Source organism: Neodiprion pinetum, chromosome 7 (assembly GCF_021155775.2).
Source record: "Neodiprion pinetum isolate iyNeoPine1 chromosome 7, iyNeoPine1.2, whole genome shotgun sequence".
Classification (NCBI taxonomy): domain Eukaryota; kingdom Metazoa; phylum Arthropoda; class Insecta; order Hymenoptera; family Diprionidae; genus Neodiprion; species Neodiprion pinetum.
Window position 1 is genome coordinate 18,661,391 of NC_060238.1, and position 24,004 is coordinate 18,685,394.

General features: G+C 35.8%; 1 protein-coding gene across 6 annotated transcripts in view; it reads left to right on the top strand.

Moving 5' to 3' along the window:
- Positions 1-2,044: 2,044 nt before the first annotated feature.
- dcma (decima) overlaps positions 2,045-24,004 on the top strand; it is a 55,314-nt gene continuing 33,354 nt past the window's right edge. The window contains exons 1-2 of one of the 6 annotated variants that reach the window (XM_069137589.1): positions 2,045-2,640; positions 13,191-13,381. In XM_069137589.1, coding sequence (XP_068993690.1) covers positions 13,292-13,381 — 90 coding nt within the window. In that variant the 5' untranslated portion in view covers positions 2,045-2,640; positions 13,191-13,291. Of the gene's footprint in view, positions 2,641-3,684; positions 3,701-8,704; positions 8,837-13,190; positions 13,382-24,004 lie in introns of those variants that run through there. The other 5 variants (XR_011177571.1, XR_011177570.1, XM_069137594.1 and 2 more) reach the window with 5 other exon arrangements.

Genomic DNA, 24,004 nt, shown 5'->3' on the forward strand with positions numbered 1-24,004 from the left:
TAAACGGACAAGGATTCCTTTACGAATTTGGAATGAAATCTGGTAAGTTGGAACTTGGTGGTTTTTAATCCAGCTGATTTCGAATCCAAAATCAGATTTATCAATTACTAACAACTGTTGCAATATGGCCAACGATATACAAAAACCAGTCGGAATCCAATGGAAAATACAATATATTTGTCAGAGTCTTTCACTCGTCGATTTCGTATCTGAATTTCGATCGGTGACGTTTTTGTAGCTCAGAAAAATTCCACATCCATTGTGGACCAGTATTCTACGATATTTTATCCTCTTTGTCTGCCTGATCCAACTTTCTTCGACTATCATTTTCTTCCGTCCTATTTTTTTCATCAAATAAAAGCATCGTGAATTTTGGATGAAACATCGAACTTCCAGTTCAAATGTTTGCCATTTTGTTCAGAGAAATTTATTTCTTACCTTTTTCTGGGAACAATATCTCAAAATTTGAAGAAAAATTGCTGAGTCGTTTTTGATCTATCGTGAATACTGTAAGACATGTCATCGAAAGAAATGGATGACCATGCAGTCATTAACAATGCTTCCTGTAACTTGTTCTAATTTTAAAAAGTGGTTAATTTGGCTGTCCTTGATGTGGTTAACCTAAGAATTTCCCGCCAGGATACTTTCCGCATCCATAAAACATTAAGAAAATAACGAAATTTTGTATTTTATTAAATTTCGACATTGGGTAGGTCAAAAAGTACGTGTCCGATAATTAATATATAAAATTTAGACAGTTTGAAGTTAAAAAAAAAAGTTGTGTAGTTTAAAACAAAAATCATCCAAATCCGTTCATCCATTCTGCAAGTATCGTGGAACGAAAAATTGTCCGAATCAAGCTAGATATACATACTTTTGAATAAAATTAATCCCATTCAATTTCAACTTAACGCGACGACGTATTTATTACGCAGTGCCTATTTTTATTAGAATATTAACACTCGATAACGAATAATATCTATTTTTTCCTATTTACAATAAAAGAAAAGCAAACAAATGAATTCGATCAAATAATGTGAATTATATTTTTGCACACAGTATACAGTAATAAATGAATCACGTTCCAAGTACAAATAAAAATATATAACAACTTATTAGTTCGTCACCTTTCTTTATCTCGTTTCGTGGTTTAAATTTGCAATGTTTCGTTTTTCACCAACTTAAATTTTTCTGTTTTCATCATTTTGTTTTACTTGTTTGTAAAATATATTTGTTGATAAATTAAATGAACGTTAAAATTTGTTATGAATCAGATATCGATCGAACTTTTCGTTTCTCAAGCTCACTACTCAATTAATATTTTTAGACACGTCTTGGTTGTTCCGTCATTATTGTAGAAGTGAGAGCGAGTGTTGGTGAAGACGCCCATCGTCAAGGTAACAACAGAGGTCAAGCCTTCACCTATAGGTTTACTAAATTAGTCAAACTACACCGGTCAACACAAATTTTGAATCTGGGTTCTAGATATCAAATTTTGATTTCTTCCACGTAACTAATGATAGAGAAAATAGTTTCATTAGATAAAGTTTTCTTTTTTAGAAGCAGGAACGACATTACGGACTGTAAGAAAAGTTCCCTATTTTCTTAAACATTTATTGTTAAATAACAATTAAACGAACTTCAGTTTCAAAAATGAAAATTTTCAAACAAAAGTGATTTAAATGTAGAACTAAAATTTGCATAAACTGTAGGCCGGCTTATTCAAATGGTAAATTACTTTCTTATTTGCTTCAAATAGTAGACGCTCTGATCAAATTGTTACAAACTGTTGCTCGTCAAGTGAAAAAATCGAAAAATTCACAAACTTTTTCACCCATCAACTCGCAATATGCACCCTCTTGAAGAGCGGCCGTCTGTCAAGGTGTGGCGGTACCAAAGCCTCCGTAATCGTTGGTGGCAGCGGTGGGATGAAATGGACGTACGTAACAAGAGAAAGTGGAAACGGCAAACTGGCGGGAAGGGGCGGGAATTTGAATAACGTAGCGTTCGGAGTTTCAACTCAGTCGATATACGAACCAGCCGGTGTGGCGGTTGGTTGCCAGGCATCGTTCCTTGTGCAGCCGGGCGTTTCCATCCCTTGTCTACGCCGTTTCCTCGGGTCTTCCTTTCGTCGCCTTCTTTTCCTCTTCCGCTTCTCTGTCTTACGCTCTCCTCCCTACCCCCGCACCAGCTCCTCTCCCACCTATCTCCTTTTCTTCATTTATTTTTCTTCTCCTCCTCGTTTATCTTTCCCTGACTTACACACGCGCACACACACAGACCTGTCCATTCTTTGAATTCTTTCCACCCTCGACAAGCCTCGGGGCTCGTGGCTCACGCGCACAATAAACGTGCAAGAGTCAGGCGCGTAGAGACAGTGAGTAGAGAATCGCTCCGGGCCCTCTGCAAACCTAAAGCTGAACCGCACGAGTTACGTGAGTCGCGCTTTAGACACGCAGCGAACGAGTCGAAATAGTGTGAAGAATTTTTTTTTTTTTTAACCCCGTTCATGTTTCTTTTCTTTTTTCTTTATATCTGTATGTTACACACACTCCGAGTGGGCGTTGTCCCCGTTTCAACGTGTCGACCGTTCTCGGATCACGCACGTTTACTCCCTCTATAGTTCCGTCATCTGCGCAGGTGAGTTTCAAAGTTGTTGTTGATATTAACGTTGGCGCAATTTTTATTATTTTTTTTTTTTCTTTAATATCGATGAAAAAAAAAAAAAAATCATATTACCGTATACCTTAATTCCGTAAGTACAATCGAGAGTGAATATATTTTTTCGATTGTAATTACGGTACTCGTAAAACTATCGAGTTAAACGAGTTTACCGAGTTTCAGTTATATCGGCAGCGTGTTATTGTGGCGCTTGTTTTGAAAATCCTGATCTTCTTTTGTTTAGGCGGGAAAAATGGCGGTTGATACACATTGCGTCATAGTTTTATTTCGTTGCTAATCAAACAGGAGGGAAATTCGGATCTCTTATTTCGATGTATGAAGAAGCTTTGGGATTATACGTGTAGTATAATTGAAAAGAAAATTTTTCACACGGAATGTTTGAGCAAACCGAACAGACGCGATTAGTTGATTACTCGCAGGAGAGAATGTAAAATTTGAGGTTATGGTTATATGTTCTGCGGTTTCAGATTAAAACTCTCCGCGCTATTTGCCGAGAGAATTAATTGGAGTTTGCACTCGTCCATGACGAGCAGGTGCTGATCACGTGGGTGGGAATAATGCCAAGAATTTAAATGGGGCAACGCGGTGGCTCGCAGATCGGAAACAAGAGTTAATATACGCGGATCTTAATTATCTCGAAGTTGAATAAATTTGGCGGGAAGATTTTTTCGTGTTCAAACAAACAATAACAAAATCGACGGTCCGAAAATTGAGGGGTAACACCACTGTAAAAACAAGAGAAAGCAGTTATTTGACAATATTTTTTTTTCCATCTGGTTTGAAGAAAAGTTAATAAAATAATAATATTTAAGGAAGTTACTAGGCACACATTTGAGTATAATACAAAAGGTTACTATCAACAAATATTCAAAAATGGCGACAATGGAATATCTTATTACCTTTTCTTCCATCCAAAGAATTGATGTACGAACAAACGTCAACTGGAAATTATGTTTAATCTAGTAAAAATTCATTTCCCCGATGATCAAATTCTCACTATGTTACACATATTATGCAGGTATGTCAGTTGTTTAATAATTTTATACACAACCGTGGCTCGCTCACTGTATAATAAATTATTGTAGGTACATTTCTCAGCCGCAATGACGTGGCTTAATGCACACACGTGTGTTCGTGTAACATTCGCCTTAAATATAGACCGACAAGGGCGCTCCGACGCATTGTTCATATCTGTAAACACCGTTCGTAAATGAATTTTCAACCGAGTGTGTCTGTGAGTCGTGGAAATACAAATGGGGCATTCCTTGATAACTCGATCAAGATTTTAAGTCGATGTCTCGGATTGGTTTTATAATTTTTTGTATCAAAGTACATGGCGAAAAACGCAATCGCAATTTCTTTGCAAAATATTTCGACCCCGTGTATCTGAAGTACCTATAATTTACAAACTTGAAAAAAAGAACTCCACTCTCTGAAATCTGAAAAAATTCAGAAAAATCTTATAAAATGTAAGAATATTTTTGACACATATTTGAAGATGGAGATTTCATAACTTCAAAGGGTAAATGAGGAAAATAAAGGTAAATAGAAATTATTATTGTTGGATTGAATTTTTATATTTTACTTTATATTCAATTCCCTGTAATTCTCTGAATAGACATGTTTCGGCCCATGATATTATACTTATGATCATTCTTATGTAATAAATGCAATGCAATAATAATAATAATTTTTTTGATTTTATTTTTATTTTTCTTATTTATATTTTGGACTTATGAAATCTTCATCTTCTAATAGCTGTCAAAAATTTGATTATATTTTATAAGATTTGTTTGATATTTTAAAAAATTTTACAAAGTGTTTTTTTCTTTTTTTAAGTTTTTAAATCACACTCCTGATACGCTGGGTTGAAAAATTCTGAAAAAATGGTGATTGCGTTTTTCGCCATGTGCTTTCATACAGAAAATTATAAAACTAATCTGAGACAGCGACTTCGAATCTTGATCGAGATCTCATGGAATGCTACAAATACATAAGCACACTCACACACACACTCGTGGGTGAAAATCTTACAAAACGTTTATAAAACAAACGTCAAATATCGAATTATTATACGAATTCTGCGTTTCCTGCCCGTGCGCTAAGTATAAATTCATCCAATTCACTGCGAAAACATCATCTTTTAACTGAAAGTATCTTTCTATTCTTATCCTACACGGGTGGAAATCAAAGTCAGAGCAATGATGAGTTTTTAAACTATCGTGGAAAAAAGATGTATACACTATACTTTAGCGTGGGTGGAAATTTTTCACATTATCTGTCTGTCTCGAAATTGACTTGATATTTTTATATGAGATACGGTGACGCGTTTTTTTTATAATATTGAAAGCATTGGCCGAATAGCATGAACAAAAAATTGGCGAATGAACTTACATCGAGAAACGTTATAAAAGTTGAATAAATTGACTGTGATTGAAATAGTATATCTGTTGTACGGAAAAAAATTTAAACAATAGAATACGATTTTATTTAAAACTCTATTGTAATTTATTTTTGAAGAATTAATATATTCTGCAATATTTTTCACTAACAAAAACATTTCATTCATCCAATTGTAATAAATTACAGCTCATGCTGTTTGTAAATTAATTCTGCAATTCAAGTTTTTTTTTTCTCTTAAAGTTTAGGTCAAAGCGTTGTTTAAAAAATCATCATACATATTTATCATAGGTAGCATTGTGAGTTTATGATTTAGTGGAAAGAATGTTGACGCTTCGAAAAATCTCTCTCTCATATGATATCCGAAGAATTATTTAAAAAAAAAAAAACAAAATGAGCTGTGATCATTCGAACTATGACTGACAATACAATTTTATAAATTACAGGACAACAATGTGATTTTTTCAATATTATCATCGACCCAATTTTCTCTTTACAGTACTGAGGTTTTTATTTGTCGTTCGTATTATTGAGGCGAGATTTTTTTTCTAAAAAATTCAATTCAATCATCAGCTTTATTGTTACGATATATTTACAAGTCTTATAATGTCGTGATTTGTTTATCAATTCAATTAATTCGTCCACTCGGCTAAAGGCTCGACGAAATTTCAACGTTTAGAGGATAATTCAGACAGAGATCGGCAACCATTTTCATTTGACGTTTTCAAATAATTATAAACATTGAGCACGCGTGTAATTTTTTTAACATCGATCACAAGTGTCGTTAATGATCAATATTCGCATACAGAATGACCATCACCACCTGACCCATCGCATTTTAATGGAACTCGAATAAGACGAATATCGGAAACATATTTGTCCACCATTAAATCGTCGTTATATTGTCCATGAAATTGTACCGTATATCTAGACACAGTAATCAGCAGCTCACTTTTTAATATCCCCGAGTGTTATCTATCATTCCGAATCGGTTAAAAAACCGGTGCGTGTTCGTGCTAAAAGCAGAGCTTTTTCGCTAATTTTTTACCTGTACCCACGTGCAAAGAGGAATAATAAATATAACCGGCAAGTCTGCATGTAAAAATAAGGTATTTGTAGAAAGTTCAATTTAATGGATCAGATATAATATGCCAAGCAATTAACATTAGATACCCACAATTACACTTTCGTGAAATATACACAGAAGCTTTGTAATTACGGTCAATTAAGCGGCGATCGATGTAAAGCGTATATGTGTACAGCATGCGGGATTGCAACTGATTGTTGTTGTGCGGTTAATTGAAAAATAAAACAAGCCAGAGGGGAAAAAAAAAAAAAAACTACAAACTACAGTCGTGTAATGTACACATCAATCAAACCTTGCATGTCTGGCTTCGAGTCAAAACAGGAAAATTTTACGTAAAATCGATCAAACCTCACGAAGTGCCTCATTCGGATTTCGATGCCGATTTTTTTCACGCTTCGTTTCGTGTAAAAGAAAGCTTCCGCACTTTATTGGGGTCCAATATCGCATCAGCTGAGAACTGTGAATTTTTTAACACTCTTTCGTCGTAAAATGTATACCCCTTAAACGGTGTTTCTTTATGATTACAACAAGTTTAACACTAACGGGCACGTGATATTTGAAATTCTCATTTTCCGATCGTAAGATTTTGGAATTACGGTGAAGATTAGAAAAAAGTAAAAGACAACTTTGCGCCTAATGCACAAGTGACACAGTTGAGATTAGAATGCTTCGACTTTTCCCCAAACTGAAGTTAAATTGATGATGCATTAATGAACACCCCGGCATTCGTATGCAGCGCTGATTCGAATGTCTTATAAATCTTGCAACGTATTCGAATTTATTCAAGTATACGCCATCTGAATTTCCTGAAAGAATTACTCCATCGTATATCGGCCGGCAGCCGAGGCTATCGGGTGATTGATTGCACGGGATACGTAAAATGGGAACACGCGTTGCCAGACAATCACTGTTGACTGAAAATGGCGAGGAAAAAAGGTGTAAAAAATTATGGAAAAAAAGTACGAGTCGTGAGAGGATTCGTAAGGCTTTCTTCCTTGGCTCATATGTACACATAATTATCTCACGTACGACGATAACTCGTGTGTGTGATACTTATGTATATGAATTTCATCCGCGTGTATAATTGAATTCAATGTATAATAGAAGACGAACAAAATTGCCCAAGTTCAAGTATTAATGGAGGTGAAAAGTTTGACACATCCTAACAAACGGTATCGAGCGTTATTTAGAGTTCTACAATATTTTCAAATTGAAATATCAAGGACACGGTCTTTTTTCTTTTTCCTCCAAGACTTTGGAGATTGTGCATTGGGCATAGAATATTTTCGTTGAGTGGAGTTCCGTAACTAACAAATATGCGGAATCGATCGCTGGTGGGACAAAAAATTTTTAGCATATTGTACGACACTCGGAATGTTATTTAACAAGTAGGTACCGATCAAATCTTGCAATTGCGGCTCAGAAGTGGAACAATTGATTTATGTATCAAAATTTTCAGCAGTCAAAGTATTTAGTTTAGAAAAAAAAAACAAATACAAAATTTCAAAATCTAGTTGAGACCAATTTTGGATAATTCATTTACGAATAAAATGAACAATTGTTCATCGGAATCAAACGAGTTTATACGTATGTTTCGGTTAAAATATGTTAGAATAAGGTGATTTCTCTGATTATCAGTTGAAGTTTATCGTCTTCATATTTTCGTTATTGATTATGAGGACCGTTTTAATTACAAGTAACCGAAGAGCCATCAGTTGAATGATTTTGATTTATTGACATTGATTTTGATTGTTTTCTATTGACTTCTACTTATTACACGATTTCCTTTGATTTCCAATCTTACCCCTTACTTCCTACAATTTCTGACCATTGTAAACAACTTTCAATGATTTCCCGATTGGATAGAATGATAGGAAATTACTACAATTCATTGGAAATCATCGGATGTTAATGGAAATCACTTTTTCAACTTGGATTCAATAGAAAAACGTGATGAGACTGAAATTGGTAGTATATCAACGAGTTGAGACCGTTTGGAGTTTAATTCAAGACTTCCAATGATTTCGATGATTTCCAACATTTGCCGCGCGATTTTCCCAACTGCACCAAATTATTTCAAGTGATTTTTAATGACTTCCAATGGCTCGAGTTATTTCGCATCGATGTTTCGTTGTTGCAAATAATATTACAGTCATCCAAATTCCTTCAACTTACAATTTCATTTCAAACGGTCTAATTTTAGGACTACTTTCAGTAATTAGTGCTTGTTTGAATGTAACTAAGTTATTTTCAACGTTCTCTAGATTTGTTGGGTTGAAATGTCACTCTTTTGGAATAAGAGCGGAGGCACTCTGACGAAAATAAGATTTTACCCAGGAAAATGTGGAAAGCTTTATAATTCTATAAACTATTTCTCCGAATGTTTTGCAAATGAGTGAGATTTTATTCAAGAAAATTGAGAGCACTCTCAAAAGCAAAATTTCACTTCTACCAAAATGATTCGGTTTTCACTCGACAGAATTTTACAGAGTAACACTTTATCAAACTTTTTTTCGCCACCTTTTTTCTCGCAATACGTTTTCGAACCGACGAGCCATCCCATGCAGCCCTTGGCACTTGTAGTAACTGGAGTAAGCCGTAAAAGGAAGGAATAAAATTGTGTGAAATGTTCCGTCGTCTTCGTCTGATCGTCGAGGGTGCAAAACGGTAAGTTTGCTTTCACTGCGAGGCTGCATGGCGAAAAGCTCGGCCCGCCATTCGATGACAGGTTGGGGGAAGCTCGGCCCTCAGTTTCTCGCGTGTCGTTGAACTGTAAGCTTTACTGCCGATCTAAAGTGCGTGGCGGAAATTGTGAGGCATAGGAGTTACGCCCTATCAGCCGTTGCACTTCGTTACTTGTATTTCTTCTCATAAATTCGTTCCACCGCGATATTCCAATGAAACCAAGAGTTTTCTTCAGCGATGCAATCAAGGAAAAAGAAATTTAATTTCATTTTGCTTACTTACACCAATCAATAGGCAAAATAATATCGCTTGGCTCGCTTTTTTTTTTACTTTAAGGTCACTTGGTACTCCTACGTTTACCGACCGAGCAAACTCACTCTTTTTCTTTCTATATTAAATATGCAAATAAACGAACGGACAAGGTTCAAATTTCAACGGTGCGTCGCTCTCTTCTGTGGCAACATCAAGTGACTTGGGTTTTCGGTCTACGATACTGGATGGGACATTTTGAATTTTATAATTTTGCGTTCAGATTCGCAATCAGCGAGCTTTAAAACTGTATTTCGGTCCACCATGTCGGAATCGTGATTTTGAACCGTCAAATTTTGAGTTCAGATTCGTAACCAACGACCAAAAAAAACACTCGCCATACCAAATATTATCGAAATTCGTTGCGTGCATCTGCAAGGGTTAAACGAGCAAATCCATCTTCTTGCGGGCACGAATCAGAGTTGGATTAAAATTTTTTTTAAAACCAGGGAATCATTTTTTAACTATTTGAAACTGATTTTGGGGGTGAGTCAGTCGAAATTCATAAATGACCCTTTCAAAGACCACGGTATCCTAGACTTCGAGACTGAAGCCAGCAGCCAGAATTGGCAGCTAAACGTTGCAATGTTCATTCGAATATAAGGTACTGAAGTCCAAAAATCACAATTACTTGTGAAATATGTTGAACCCCCAATAATCTGATAAAATTACGAGGGTAAAACTGAGCCGCATTTATTATTTCCAAAAAGTTGAACACGTTTGGCTGCTAACTCTGGCTGCTAGCTTCAGTTTTATCCCCAAACTGGGATAAGGATATTTGTCAAATGACGTTGGCCTGACTTATTGAGGGTTGTAGGAATCCGGCGACCCGTGCACGCTGGAATTGTGCCTTTTTAACAACTCCTTGCTTTGTGTACCATTCGGACCGTAAAGTATCGACCGTATGCCAGAACCACGAGGCTCTCATGGTATATATCCATGCTCGCCTTGTGCCTTGTGACTTGTGCCGTATAGTTATACCCGTGCTCAGGTTTTGTGCATGTTGTTGGTTCGGTTTATATTGCCATTCGTACAGCTGCCCGACGTACACAACCTACCCCCACATAAGTAACCTATTCCTCGTGCCGCCGGCAGTTTAGCGGGGCTGTAATAAAGACCAAGTGCTACGTCATTTCTCTCTGCGGAATTACCGCCACTGTGCCGAGAGAATCAAATTTATTACTCAGCAACAGCTCATCCAGCGTTGTACGTGTCTGCCATTCTGGACCTGACCATTCTTAACCATTCTCGCGATCTCGGGTACGGACTACTTTATTTTTCACTTTCCGTTTCTCTGTTTTCAGAGGAATACGGAAGTTATTGTTATCAACCCGAAAATGAAAATTTGAGTGAAAACTAGATCTCAACGTTTCGAGACGTAGAGAATCACCTCCGACCATTTTCGGTTGGACGTCTGTCTGCGTGTGCGATCAATTTTTTCATCCGACGATATCTCGAGAACGACTTACCGGATTTCCATGATTTTAAATTCAGTCGACGAAGCTTTTCCAAACTTTGAACTTATCAGATTTTGGCTTTGATCGGTTTAGTACTTTTCGAATCATTTAAACAACAGCATTCCAAGAAATTTTATAAAAATTGTCATATCTTCAGAATGGATGGATGGATTTCAATGAAAATTAGTAACGTAAGGTCTTTCCGGTCGCTAATCACGAATCTAAAGTCATATTTGCAAAATCTGAATTTGGCGTATTCAATGGGCTTGAAGAAAAATAAATAGAGACATTCGTATTTTTTAATGAAATTTGGTGCGCGAAGGTTTGCGAAGCGGCTGATCACGAATCTGAGGTCAGATTTGGGAAATCCAAAATGGCAAATCCAATGTGGTAAAAAAAAAATCTAAAAATATTCAGACTTCGGTAGAATTTGATAGGCGGAAATGTTTTGGAAAACCGATAACGAATCCATGGTCAGACTTGCAAAATTTATAATGGTGGATCTATTAGAGTGGATAAAAACAAAAAAATCGTCATATTTTCATGTTATATGATACCTGAGGGCTTTTAAATCATTCATCACGAATCTGAATTTATATTTCAAAATGGATATCACTATTTTTTTTATCACCTATATTTAGTACTATCATACTGTTTCGAATGTCTACTCGTTGGAATAAAATAAATAATTCCAGCCTCCGTGAAAAAAGCCCCCTTCAACAACGGGTCCATTATTCGACGCGGAATTTTCGACAAGATTCGTCCCAAATTTTAAGGTTGCACGGAGTACGTAGGACTTTGAAATTTATTTAATTTTTAGGCAGTTGTTGAGCCACGCTCGTGCCACCTGCTCAGCTGTTCGCAACGACCACGTGATACAAATCACTTGGATAAACAACGATTACGTAACTAAAATTCCCGGCATTCCACGGAAACTTTAAATTAGAATATCCGAATTGCGGAGGTGAAAGCTTTTTTTTCGTTATCAGCATCGCTTGTTCAATAAACTGTCATTGTCTATTGGTTTTTCACCCGCCACTTTAACCCACGGTAATCTCTCGAAAATACCATGTATGGCTCTATTTTTTGATATTGCAACACTTGTTAAGTTTTTTTTATTCCTTTAATATTTTTTTTGGTTTTTTTTTTTATTTGGTTTTTGCGTTCGAGCGAATTTCAGGAACACAGCCGATTCCATTACAAATTAACGTCATCGCGAATTACCATAAAATTCTATCAACTCTTGTTCAACTTGTTATCGAAGTTTTGTGAAGTCTCTCCAAGTCTTACAAGAAATTTTATCAAGACTCGTTAAATCCTTGAAACATTACCAATTACGAATTCTATCGCGGAATGTTCGGAAATGGAACAATGACAAAATCTTATGAAGTCCCACCGCATCTCGTGAAGTTGAATACAAAATCTAGTAAAATATTGGAAGTGTTTTGAACTTGTTTTGAAATCAGTGAATTTTGTAAAATCTTTGAGCCCAGTGTACGTAAGTTTTCGAAAGTGGATTGTGATCAATTGTTGATTGGTGCTTAATTCTTCGTTCGTGGATGGAAATGAAACAGAAAAGTTTATGAAAAACAGAAGAATCATTTTTTTTGTATTTTATAAAATAGCAGAAATTCCAAAAATGTCAATCACAGTTCCGTGTGAAGAGGAAATCATTGTCGGTAGAGTTTAGGTACATACGATCCGTATCTTATGTAATTTTTCTAATCCGTTGTAATCGTTTGTAATTTTTTTTCAATCCTTATGTTTTCGTTTATAGTCCTTGAAACCCTTGTCATCATTGCAATTACTGGTAATTTTTGTAATTTTTTGTAATCTATTATTATCCCTTTGTATTGTACATGCGATATTCGTAATCCTTGAAAATCTGATAACCTTTGCAATCTTCATGTTACTTTTGCGATCTTTGAAATGGTCACAATCTTTTCAACCAACGAGATCCCTGCAATATTTTCAATCCATTGTAATTCTTTGAAATCTTTGGTAATCCCTATTCACTCTTCACGTTATCTTCGAGATCCTTGAAATCCTTGGTAATCATTGCAATCCCTGTAACCCTGGCATTCTCCGATAATCTCATGTAATCCATTATGAATTCTTGTAATCTTATTTATCCCCTTGCATTCTTCATGACCTTCTTTTAATCCCGGACATTCCTGCGACATTCTAAATATTGGTTTTGTAATCTTCTTTGTAATCATTTGTCAAACTGCGTAATCTTTTTGTAATTTTTCTGATCTTCTCCCAAGCTCTGTATTATCTGTGATCAAATTGCGATATTTGTAACCGTAATCGGATTAACCCCACAGCATCATTTTCTGCCCATATACAGCAGCGTGTAATTACCATGAAATGTTGTAGTTCGCTATCCGAGAAAATAAATAAATCTTCCAAAAACAAGCAATCAGATACCCTTTCCCACAAACCCTGCTATAATTATTCCGTGGCATGTCTCGCGGTCTTTTTCTTGCAGGGATTATTGCTCCTCATAACGCGAGTGTTTCCTTCAGTTCGTCTTGTCGTTAATCTCTGCTCATGCTTTTTGGTTACAGGCACTGAGCTTTGGTGGCTGGTGCCTCGTGATCCGAAAGCCACGGGACAACGGAGAAACTCTTAACACTGAAAGGTACCACTGTGATAATGGTCGTTGGCAATGGCCACTCGTCGAAGCAGCAGCTTAGGATGGGTCGCGTCTGTCCATCATCGACCATCCGCGGCTCCCCCGCCCTTGGATCCTCACAAGGTAGGCCAATCTCGGAAAAACTCTCATCTTCGACGAATTTACATTGTGAATTCCAATTCCAAAGGAAACGAAAATTTAACCGTAAGACTTGAGTCTCGGATCGAATTTTACACGGGGAATTCCACGCGAATCCAACCAACGTCTTGAACCTCGCCATTTTTGATTTCGTTCAAAAACTTTTCTGCAATTAACCCAACTCTGATACAGTACCCTGAATTGTTTTGTATTTTTTGTTCGATCCATTAATTATTTATAAATATTGAGATTGATTTTGAAAAGGACCTTTTTTAACCTTAGAACGGTAACGTTATTTTTTTTTCTTACCAAATCCGATAACTGGGGGTGAAAAAAACGCCCGAAACTTGTAAATTCCTTCTTTCGGTTACATCGTATTTTAAATCACGTCGGGTGTTTTTTCACCCCCCGTTACCGTTTCAGGGTTAAAATTCACAAAAACTGTATTTTCTTCCAAGCATTTCATGACCATTCCGACGATGGGCCGATTATTCTTTCTATATTTTTAGCACTTTTAATTATTTTTTTTATCAACTAAAACATTGCTTGAACGGCCTAAAAATTCCCCAAAAATTCTCAAAATTTTAATCTCTCACATAGAACATTCCTGGACGGGTTTCACTCTTCATGTTTTATCGATAACTCGTCAGTAATCTATAGCCCGGATTCCTTATTTGGTTTTATACACAAAATATGACGCCTGGAGCCAGAAACTGCATTTTCTATTTTTCATATTCTTTTCCATACGTTAGTTTTTAAATCTATATATCATACGTACATACTTTGTAATTTTAAATACATATTTATCCGGGCACTATTCATGCATATCACGTTGATTTCATATCGATCAAAAAAGTTTGATGTTTCTCTGTCGGGTTTCTGAAAAATTTTTCCAATTCCCAGATCTTGCGATTGGAAAATAGCGCCGATCTGTAATTTTTCTTTCGAATCCGACGATGCTCCAAAAAATTATTACAGCCGAATTACAAGTGTTTGTAAAATGTTTCGAAAATTCTTCTTCAAATGTTTGGAAATATTTTATCTCGCACAATTCAAACATGTATAAGAAAAAAAAAAAAAAAACGAACCTACTCGCATCATCCCTTTTTGTATTCGTGTATGTTTTTTCCCATTCTTCTCCCGTTTTCCCAGCATGCCATGTTTGCACAACTTTTTCATGAAAGCCTCCTTGTAGGTTTGCACGCTACCTGTTAACACGCGTATAACAGAACAAACGTCGTACTCGTAAATTTCGGGAGATTACATACCCTCGTCGACGTCAAGGGCGAAAACGCGTACATCCCACAGACTACGTCGTGCATATTTCTTCCATTCCGGAAAGCCGAACGAATGCCGGGTTAAATATTAACTTGAGAAGTAAGAGGGTCCTTTATCATTTTTCGCGATATTTTAAAGAACTCTCGAAGACCACCTTATCATGGGACAATATTCCCGGCTCTTGTATGTCGCCAAATTTGACGTAAGGATAAAGTTACGAAAAGAAAAAAAGGAAGAAAGCAAACACCGTGAGTGAAATAAAGGAAGGAGGAAATATGGGATGAATTTACTTTTATTCTCTCGTGTGGAAATTCCGTGATACGAAACGGAACTTTTCACGCTACGCGCTATTTAACGGTTACAGAAAATTTTTCTCTCTGCGCAAACGAAGTCTCGTACTTTTGGTTTCCACTTTATAGTTTATTGCACCTTTAGTGTCATAAAACACACACATTCTCACCTTCTTGTATGAGTTTTCTTGCTTACAAACTGTACGACAGTTGCGATAAATGATCCGCAAAGAAATAAGCTCGAGAAGTATCAGTGAAATACAGTTAATAATGAAAAACAAAAGTTGGGTGAGTGAAAAAAGGTAATATCGCAGTATTCTTCAAACATTAAAGTGACTTTTGATTTAACGTAAAACAAAAGGTCTTAAGAATATTAAAATTTTCATATTTCGTATAAATTGGTAATTCTTGCAAATTAAATCAAATACATTCGCATAACTTGTAATCTATTGTCGCAAAGCGGTGAAAAACTTTGAGAAAATTTATTTTGCACCCAAAAATTTATCGTCAACATTGAGATTTTTCGAAATATCATTTACAAATATAAAACAAACCCTGCGTCGTATTTTATATTGAAAAATTTGTTATCATACGACAACTGCAAATGTTCTAAATAGACAGACTTCCTCATATTTCACGGACTGTAATATAATGTAGAGTATAATAATCTGTAGGTGCGGTAAAACTATGCCGAGCATTGTTCGTTTATTTCTTTTTTTTTCGATTTTTCTTTCTTGTTCCTTCGTCCCCGTTCCATTCCTTTTTTTTCACACTCAGTTCGTGCAGCTCACGTTTCCATTCCCACAAAGCGCAGCGACCCACTTGAAAAGATTATATCATCAACCCCCACGCTTTCCAAGCTCCTGCACCGCGAATTTTGATCTAATAAATAAGTGGATTTATTCTTACAAAAGTAGAGTAGAGTTCCGTCGTTCCGTTTCGCAAATCCAACAGTTCCGCCCGAATAATTATACCCAGAAATCTACGCATGCGAATAGAAAATACATGCTTCACCCTTTCTTTTTTCTGTCTTTGTTTTTCGCAGTGGAATTAGCATGATTAGAAAATTTGAACAAAAATTGGTCTGTTCAAACTTGTATCATTTTATCCTCAATTTATTCTGCAATGATTCAACTATCATCAACTAGATCGAACTTCATGCAGAAGGTCAAACAATCCCAGAAGTAAAAAGTGCTTTGGAAATTGAATTCGAATGCAAAGAAAAAAGATTTTTTTTAATTTTAAATCTAATTGCACGATGGAATTTTTTGTTTAAATTCTTACATGCTCGTTTCAAAAACACTGCAACTTATCGATAGTGTTAACAAGGTTAATGAGCAGTTCTCGAGTCATTGCCATGGAATGCCCCATACGCAGCTTTCACATTTTGGATTACGCTTAAAGGGGGGTATTTTTTTATTTTTTTTTTTTTTATTTTTCATTGTTATTACTATCCGAACCTTCTTGTTTTTTCATTTCCCAAGACTTAATGTTCCCAGCTTATAGTTTAGTGGTGAAAATTTGGAGCGGAGGTGAATTTCCGAAAACGCTTAATTCCGAATTATTTGGTCGCGAAACTTGAACTAGAGAAATCAAACTTTTGCGAAACAAAAAAGTTTCGAATGTTCGACAAATCGACGGCTCAAAGTTCCGAAATTTGTGCAAGATTCCGAAAATTCAAGTTACGATAGGGAAAAATTCTGAAAAATAAAGTTTCGATGGAACAAAACTCCGAGAATCAAAATATGCTCACGCAGCATAGTTTACTCAACGAGTGGGTGTAAAAAATCAGAAGTACCGAAAATCCGAATGACCAGGATTCCGAACGTAAAAATATCGAAAATCCAAAACAAAGAGAAATGAAATCGGTGAAATTTCTTCGAGCCAAAAATTCACAGCTGTGAAAATCTTCGATCATTCGGAAGTTGGATACTTCAGTTACGCCCTTTCGGCATTTTGCCCTTCGAGAACTTTGCACTTTCGGAACTTTGAACGTCGGATTTCGGACTATTCGAAACTTTGATGTTTCGTAAAAGTTAGATTTCTTTACTTTAACTTTCGCCACCAGAAAATTTGGAATTTAGCGCTTTAGCGGAAATTTTTAAATTCGGAATTTCAACTCCGCCCCGAAAATTCCTACCAAACAAAGCGAAATTTCGACATCCGTATTCTACGCATACCTCCACCATAAAAATTTCACCGCAGACGTGTCAATTAGGCGGATTGCCGAAGATCGATCCGACGACTAATGCCTTAGCGTCCCATGCGATCAAGGGCGTAAGGGCGCAAGGTATACAGCCAAATTAAGGACGAACGGGACCCACAGTCAGAAACAAAAGTTAGGTGAACAAAAAAAAAAAAACCCCAAAAAAGAATCCTCCAGAAATTTTATACGAATCGACATCTGTCTTACACACAAATCTAGCTTCATTCACTCTGAGATCTCTTTGGCGAACAAAATAAGCCGAGAGATCATTACAATTGGACCAAAAACATCAGAGTTTAATGATTTTGAAAGTTCGAATCGCAAACCCCTTAGAAAAAATGAATGGATACGATTTGATCTACTTAGAATTAGGTACATAATTACATCTTATTAGGTTCAAATTTTGTCTATCTAATCTAATATTTTATCTTGTATAACCACTTATAATTTGTCGATATAATTAGAATTAAATACGTCTAATCATGTATGATTTATGGATTCGATTAGATCAAATCGCATCTATTGATTTCTCAGTTAATCGTGTTGTTAGAATTTTCTCAGATTCAGGATTTCTATTGCATATCAAATTTTTTCATTCGCATTTATCATCGTTCATACAAATAACACCGCTGCAGATTTTAAAGCTATTCTTTGTCCTTCTATAACTTTTGAGACTGACTGTGGGTCACATTCATTCTTGAGTGGATCCTGGACTCAGGGAGTAAAGGAGAATTTCTGCCAAGGGGTGTTTCACTCGAGGAATCATGGTGTCAGTAACATTATTCGAAATGACTCCTCAAGTTCCGAAATTACACTGAAATCAGTAATGTCAAGGTAAAATTCTGCGTTACTAATCATTGGTAGCCATGAGGAATTATTTAAGATTACAGAAATCTATTTGTGATCTTAAGAAATGACATGAAATCTTAGAAATCGTGAGACATATTGTGAAATCTCAGAAATCGTGAGAAATCACTTAATTCATGGTAAAATTATTTGTCGAGTATTCTCTTGTATAATAATCACTCTACAAAATGTAAGTTATCATGAAGTGTGTAATCATGTTGTCAATTATCTCTCAGTAAATCACACCTCGATTTCCGCGTCTCGTCCCTCGTTTCAACCCCCTCGAAGAGAATATCACTAATCCAAAAATTCATTTCCCTGCCAGTCGCGGTTCGACCGGCGCGAATCTACGTCGAATAAATGTTTACGGGCTTCAATTTCAATCTTAGAGTTCGTTTCAAAGCGAAGCCTGCCAAAACCGCAAGGCAGCTATCTGTGTGCAATATATACGACGTCGGCACATCCACACCTTCTACAGGGTGCTCGATTCTTAACTGAAAAAATCTCATACTCTGGAAATCGTGATTCCGAGATTCTCGCCGTTTGCATGATGGCTTAATTCAAGTAACGCCATTATTTTCCCTTCACTTTTTGTAAACCATTATAGCCCAAGTAATTAAAGTCTGCAAATTTAGTCGGGGGAACAAATCAAGTTTTCTTTCAAAGATCGATCAAACATGGATCACTTTTAGACAGGATTCCATCAACTCTTAGAAAATTTATCATCGACAATTTTTCTGTCACGTTTTCAAAATTCACCAAGAATCCTTTGGAAATTCTCCATAGAAATCTTTGATAGTGTTCTTAAAATGATACATCCTCATAACTGTGTACAGTTATGTTGGAATGATTTTGTATCTTTTATTTTTTTTTTTAATTTTTTTTCTATTCCTAAACTCATTCAAAATATTCTGAAAATTCTATTCTAATCGTGATACAATATGCTTATTTTATTCGCACCAAATTTCAAAGAATTTCTCAGTAGTTCAAAATAAACTCATGTTTGAAGAACGTACAAATTAGAAATCAAATATTTTTCCGTGTTGTTTGCCTGAATTCCTATGAAATCCTCTGAAAATTCTGGAAAAAATGTTTGTTCGACTCGTTCTTATCAAGTTTTGAATGATTATTTTTTTCGTACGCCGATCTATTATTTACAGAATTACGCAACGAATTTTTTAAATATTTTGTTTTTCCCTGCTTTAAAAATTTCTGGGTTTGGCATTCATTTGTTTATTTACCATTTTGCTCAGCTGCTCAATTCACGTACTTTTGGCATTGACTGCGTCCCACAGTATTCCAGAGAAATCTAAAAAAAAAAAAACCGATTCGAAAGTTGATACTAAAACAAGAGGAAAGAATCTCTGGGATCAAAGACGGTAGCAAAAAAGTGAATACACTCTTAATTGCGACTAAAAATCGTCGGAATTCCCCCGCCAGGGCCAATTAGCTGCCAGAGCTTAAAGTGTGCCTTTCACTCGCCTTCCTAATTGGACTTTCGCTAATTAATTAAGACCGCTTGGTGGGATCAAGTATCTTTTAATCAAGAAACTGTCACCACGCATTTTCCGCCCCTGGCTGCGTAATCCGGAAACAACGGATCTGTCTTGAAAAGTTTCACATTATTGAAAAAAAAATTTAACAAAAGAGAGAGGGAGAGATAAGGTAACAGAAAAAATTGTGATATGCTACCTCGGCAATCGACTGAAAGTTTCAATAAGTTTTAAAAAGAAGTTTTCATTCAAATCTTACCCTGAATTTTCACGAAACTCCGTATATCGTCGGTATTTTTCTCGTATTACTTACACATGGTATAATAGAAAATCCTAAACTAGACTCAAACCATTTTTCGAATATTCGTTTACTACTTTTTTTTTTAGAATTTCTGTAAACACATCAGCAGAATCATAAAAAAATACTTTCCGGTATTTTGTCTTCTTCGACCAGCAGAAGTTTTTCAATCTTTTAATGAACATTGCAGAAGGAATTTGCTTCGTTTAATTTCCTAGATCGCTTTATTATTCGGGATTTATTTGCGATCTTGACGAACGCAAGTGAGTGAATAAGAATATTACGTACGAGTGGAAAAACTAATTAATTTCTTTTACTCCTGGATCACAATTTTTGTATCATATGAGGAAAAATTGTTATAATTTCCAGGAAAATCAAAGATGTATTAAGATTGATTGAATCATAGGTGTAAATAAAATTACGGTCAAAACTGCATCGAAAGTTATTTATAATTTTTCTTTTTCGGTACGAATTATATGGTGGTCAAGATATACAAATTTTTTCCAAAAAGCGGGAGTCTCCGACGGTTCTTTATAGGAATGAGCAAGAAATATCCAAACAGTTTCGATACGAGAAAAAATATTGAAAAACTTCCGAAAACATTTTGCAACAAGTGGCCTAGTTAAAAAAAATTTCCCCATAAATAACAGTTTCATGTTTCTATTTTACTTGATTCAACTTTGCGTCGCGTGTTAAATCTGAAGAAGTGCGTAGAAAAGTTTTAGCCTTTATTTCAAGTTCAATGATTCGAAAAGTTTAGCTTCCTTTTTCCTTTTCATTTTCAGTTTCATTCGTTTCACTACAGAAGCTGCGGAAAATTTCCCTCCTTGCGACTTTATATTTGTCTCTTTTTCCCACTGTGCATCCTCACGAAGAAGCTTTTCCTTCTTTTTCTCTTTCTGCGCCAGGCCGCCTTGTTGATCTCTTTTTCAGCAGGACTCGGGTTTATTTTTCTTCCTTTTTTCCCCGTTCTGTATTTCTTCAGCTTCGCACAGCCAGCTCGACGTATTCGAGTTTGCCAAACGAAACGCAGCGTATACGTTATACATATAATACATGTATATACATAGTATACAAATACGTATTTATTCCTTTTGTAAATGCAGGTATCCAACGAGTTATACGTATGAAATATTTTACTCTGCGCTATTTTCTTTCTTATACATATATGCATATACGTCTATGCAGATACAGAGTGTTTTCGAGTAAACGCCGCGGTATGTTGCATTTAATCACTTTAAGGTCACGCGGTACTCCTAAACTTACCGACCGAGCAAACTCACCCTTTTTATTCCTGCATCAAATAAACAAACGAACGTAAGGGAATTATATTAATATACCAAGAAAAAGGTTGATTTTGCTCGGTCGGTAAAGGTAGTAGTACTACATGACCTTAACGTAACTCCGTTACGCGATCACTAAACCCTTCAGCATCTTTTGTAAACATCTAAGACATAGTGCATGGATAACCTGAGGTTAAATTCTTGTATTCAAATACATTAACATAAATATCTAATTGATATAATGAACAAAGGAAAGAAACTGTCGTTTGATAAGAGAGATGGAATGAGAAAAATATATCCTCCGTACTGAAAAATCAATGTCTTTCTTCTATCCTTTGTTGAAAAAAAAATGTCACGCTGGGAGCGCTCAATATGAGAGTCACGCTTCTGATTAGAAAGAAACAGATATTGGCCTCGTACATTTCTGTTTTTTTTTTTTTTTACCGACCGAGCGATTTTCGACCCGAATGCGTAATCCATGCGCTATGTCTACGGTTGTAAGCAACGAAACAACTGCTCGGCCAAATCCAGATAACTTGGCAAGACGAGCAGATGGAGTCAACTCGCGAGGACATTAAACGCTCCACGTACCGATAACTCAGTAGGTCTGTATTACCGATATTTGTTCCGCTCGGTGGTAGGCAACCGAACGTACTACGCCGTTTATTCCGAAACGCCTCGTATATACACAGGAATCAATAAAGACAAACCTATAACTAGGAAAATATTAAGATTCATATCACCCTCGTCGTTTATATTTCCGTTGGTGTACATTGTGTAAAAATTGAACGTGATTCATTCGCTCCGCAGATATTTCGTAGCAGCAGTTGCAGGAGAATGTGCAACCAAAAACAAAAAAAAAATTATAAAGAAATAAATGCATATTATACAGAATGTACACAAAAGTCCGCCAATCGTGATTACATGAAATACTTTTTACACTTATGGGATACTCAGTGTCCCAAGTGTTATAACTTTCGCTGTAATACGATTCACAGATTAATTATTATTAATAGAAAAATCAACCGAAACGTTTCATAATACGCCGCGTACTGTAAAATTGGAATAGATCACAAAAAAAAAGAAGAGATAAGAAAGATAGAAGCTATTAGATGATCCAAAATTATAGAATTTCGTTCACTTGGTTCCCTCAATAAATGAGGAAATATTCGATTTTATTTTCGTTAATTTTTTTCAGCCTGTTTCAACATTTCGAAAATTCTCAAAAAATGATGTATTGTATTGTAATTTTTCAACATTTTTTTAATTACTACTTATCCTGCCCAAAAAATCTGATTTTTTCTCATAGTTGTGCTACTCGGTAGTGCACAACCTCAATTTGGGTAAAAAAATATGCATACATTCGATGTTCAGTTTTCTGCTAATATGTCGTGAATACATCGATATTTTACCATAAAAATTCACCTAGGTTCGTTCTAAAAATCTGGATCTCTGTGCTCATTGGATTCGTTGGTTCTTTCTCTACAAAATGGCTGCTTCGGTTGGTCAAAAAAAAAAAACAAAATTTCTATCATTTCCCCATGATTTGGGACTTTTTTGGCCAATATTTCCTTAGGTCTTTGCCCTAGGTCAAAATCTGTGGCCATATTCGTATTCCTTGGTCAATCTCACACTAGGAGACCGATTTTCACCCACTTAGTAGGAAAAATACCCAAATTCAAGAAAAAAAAAAAAAAAAAATGAAAAGTGGCTCTGGCTCAGCCAATAAATTTTTGCGCTTTGGTGCTAATATTTTGGCTTTTCACTACTCTCTGGGTGGGTAACATGCCCATGAAAAATCAGCCAAATTGAAGGGGGTGGACGACAAGTCCGGCATTTCTTAAATAATTTTGCTCACGGCTATGGCTCTTGTATTGTAATTTCGACGGGCATGCATAATATCGCGAGGGAATGACGCTGCCATAAATTTACCGCAAGCTGCGGCGAGTGACGACGGATAATTTTGTAAGTGATAAGACAAGCCGTGCAGCGAGCTTATGTATTAGCTTCTAGAAGTTCGCCGATCCCGATGCTAAACAGCTGTATACGAGTATACCTATACATACGGTGTGTAAAGTACCACCGCAAGAGGCAACCTCCGTCATTGTCAGAACCTCGTCTGAACCTCAATCAATCAATTTGAATTATCGATGCGATCAGCGACGCAGCCTTTGATATCGATATAAGAAGACGACCGGCGTCGTTACGAAAATGGCAAAAAAGACAGCCCGCAAAAAAAGAAAACGCACATTGTTATTTTTACCGCGCCAAGCGAAACGATATTTAATCAAATTAACAAACCGCAACACTTCGTCAAGTTGACAAACCTTTTTTAGTACGTACGGTTCTGTGAAGCAAAGGACAAAGATCAAACATTTGAGTTCCAAAAGTGAAATTCGGATTCACTAGGTAAAATATTTCAAAAAGAATTGATTGTTAAAAACTTTAAATGAACCCCAATGCAATTCCAGAATAATATCATCTGTCAACAATAATTTCTTACATATAGATGACTGTATTGTTAAAGTTTCGAGGTATTTATTTACCTAATTTCTATTTCAAAGTTATCATGATTTTAAAAAAAATTTATCTCGGAAGATTCTTCAAATTTTTTATTCACGAACGAAATCAGCCAGAATTTATTAAAATTGGATTAACAATACATTTTTTAGGAAGTAAAAAATTATAGAAGAATCGTAAAATATTACTCTAAAATAAATTAGTACCCGGGTTAATTAATAAATTGAAATATATGGCTTATATAAATGTTTGCCATGTTGTGGAGATGTTGCTTTCTGATATTTAAATTCATTGACTTCAGTTTCAAAGCTCGTCTGAAGTACAAATTGAATGCTCGAGTTTTATCATCTTTTCTTGCAGGTGGGCCACCTCAAGATTTAACTAGGTTACGTAG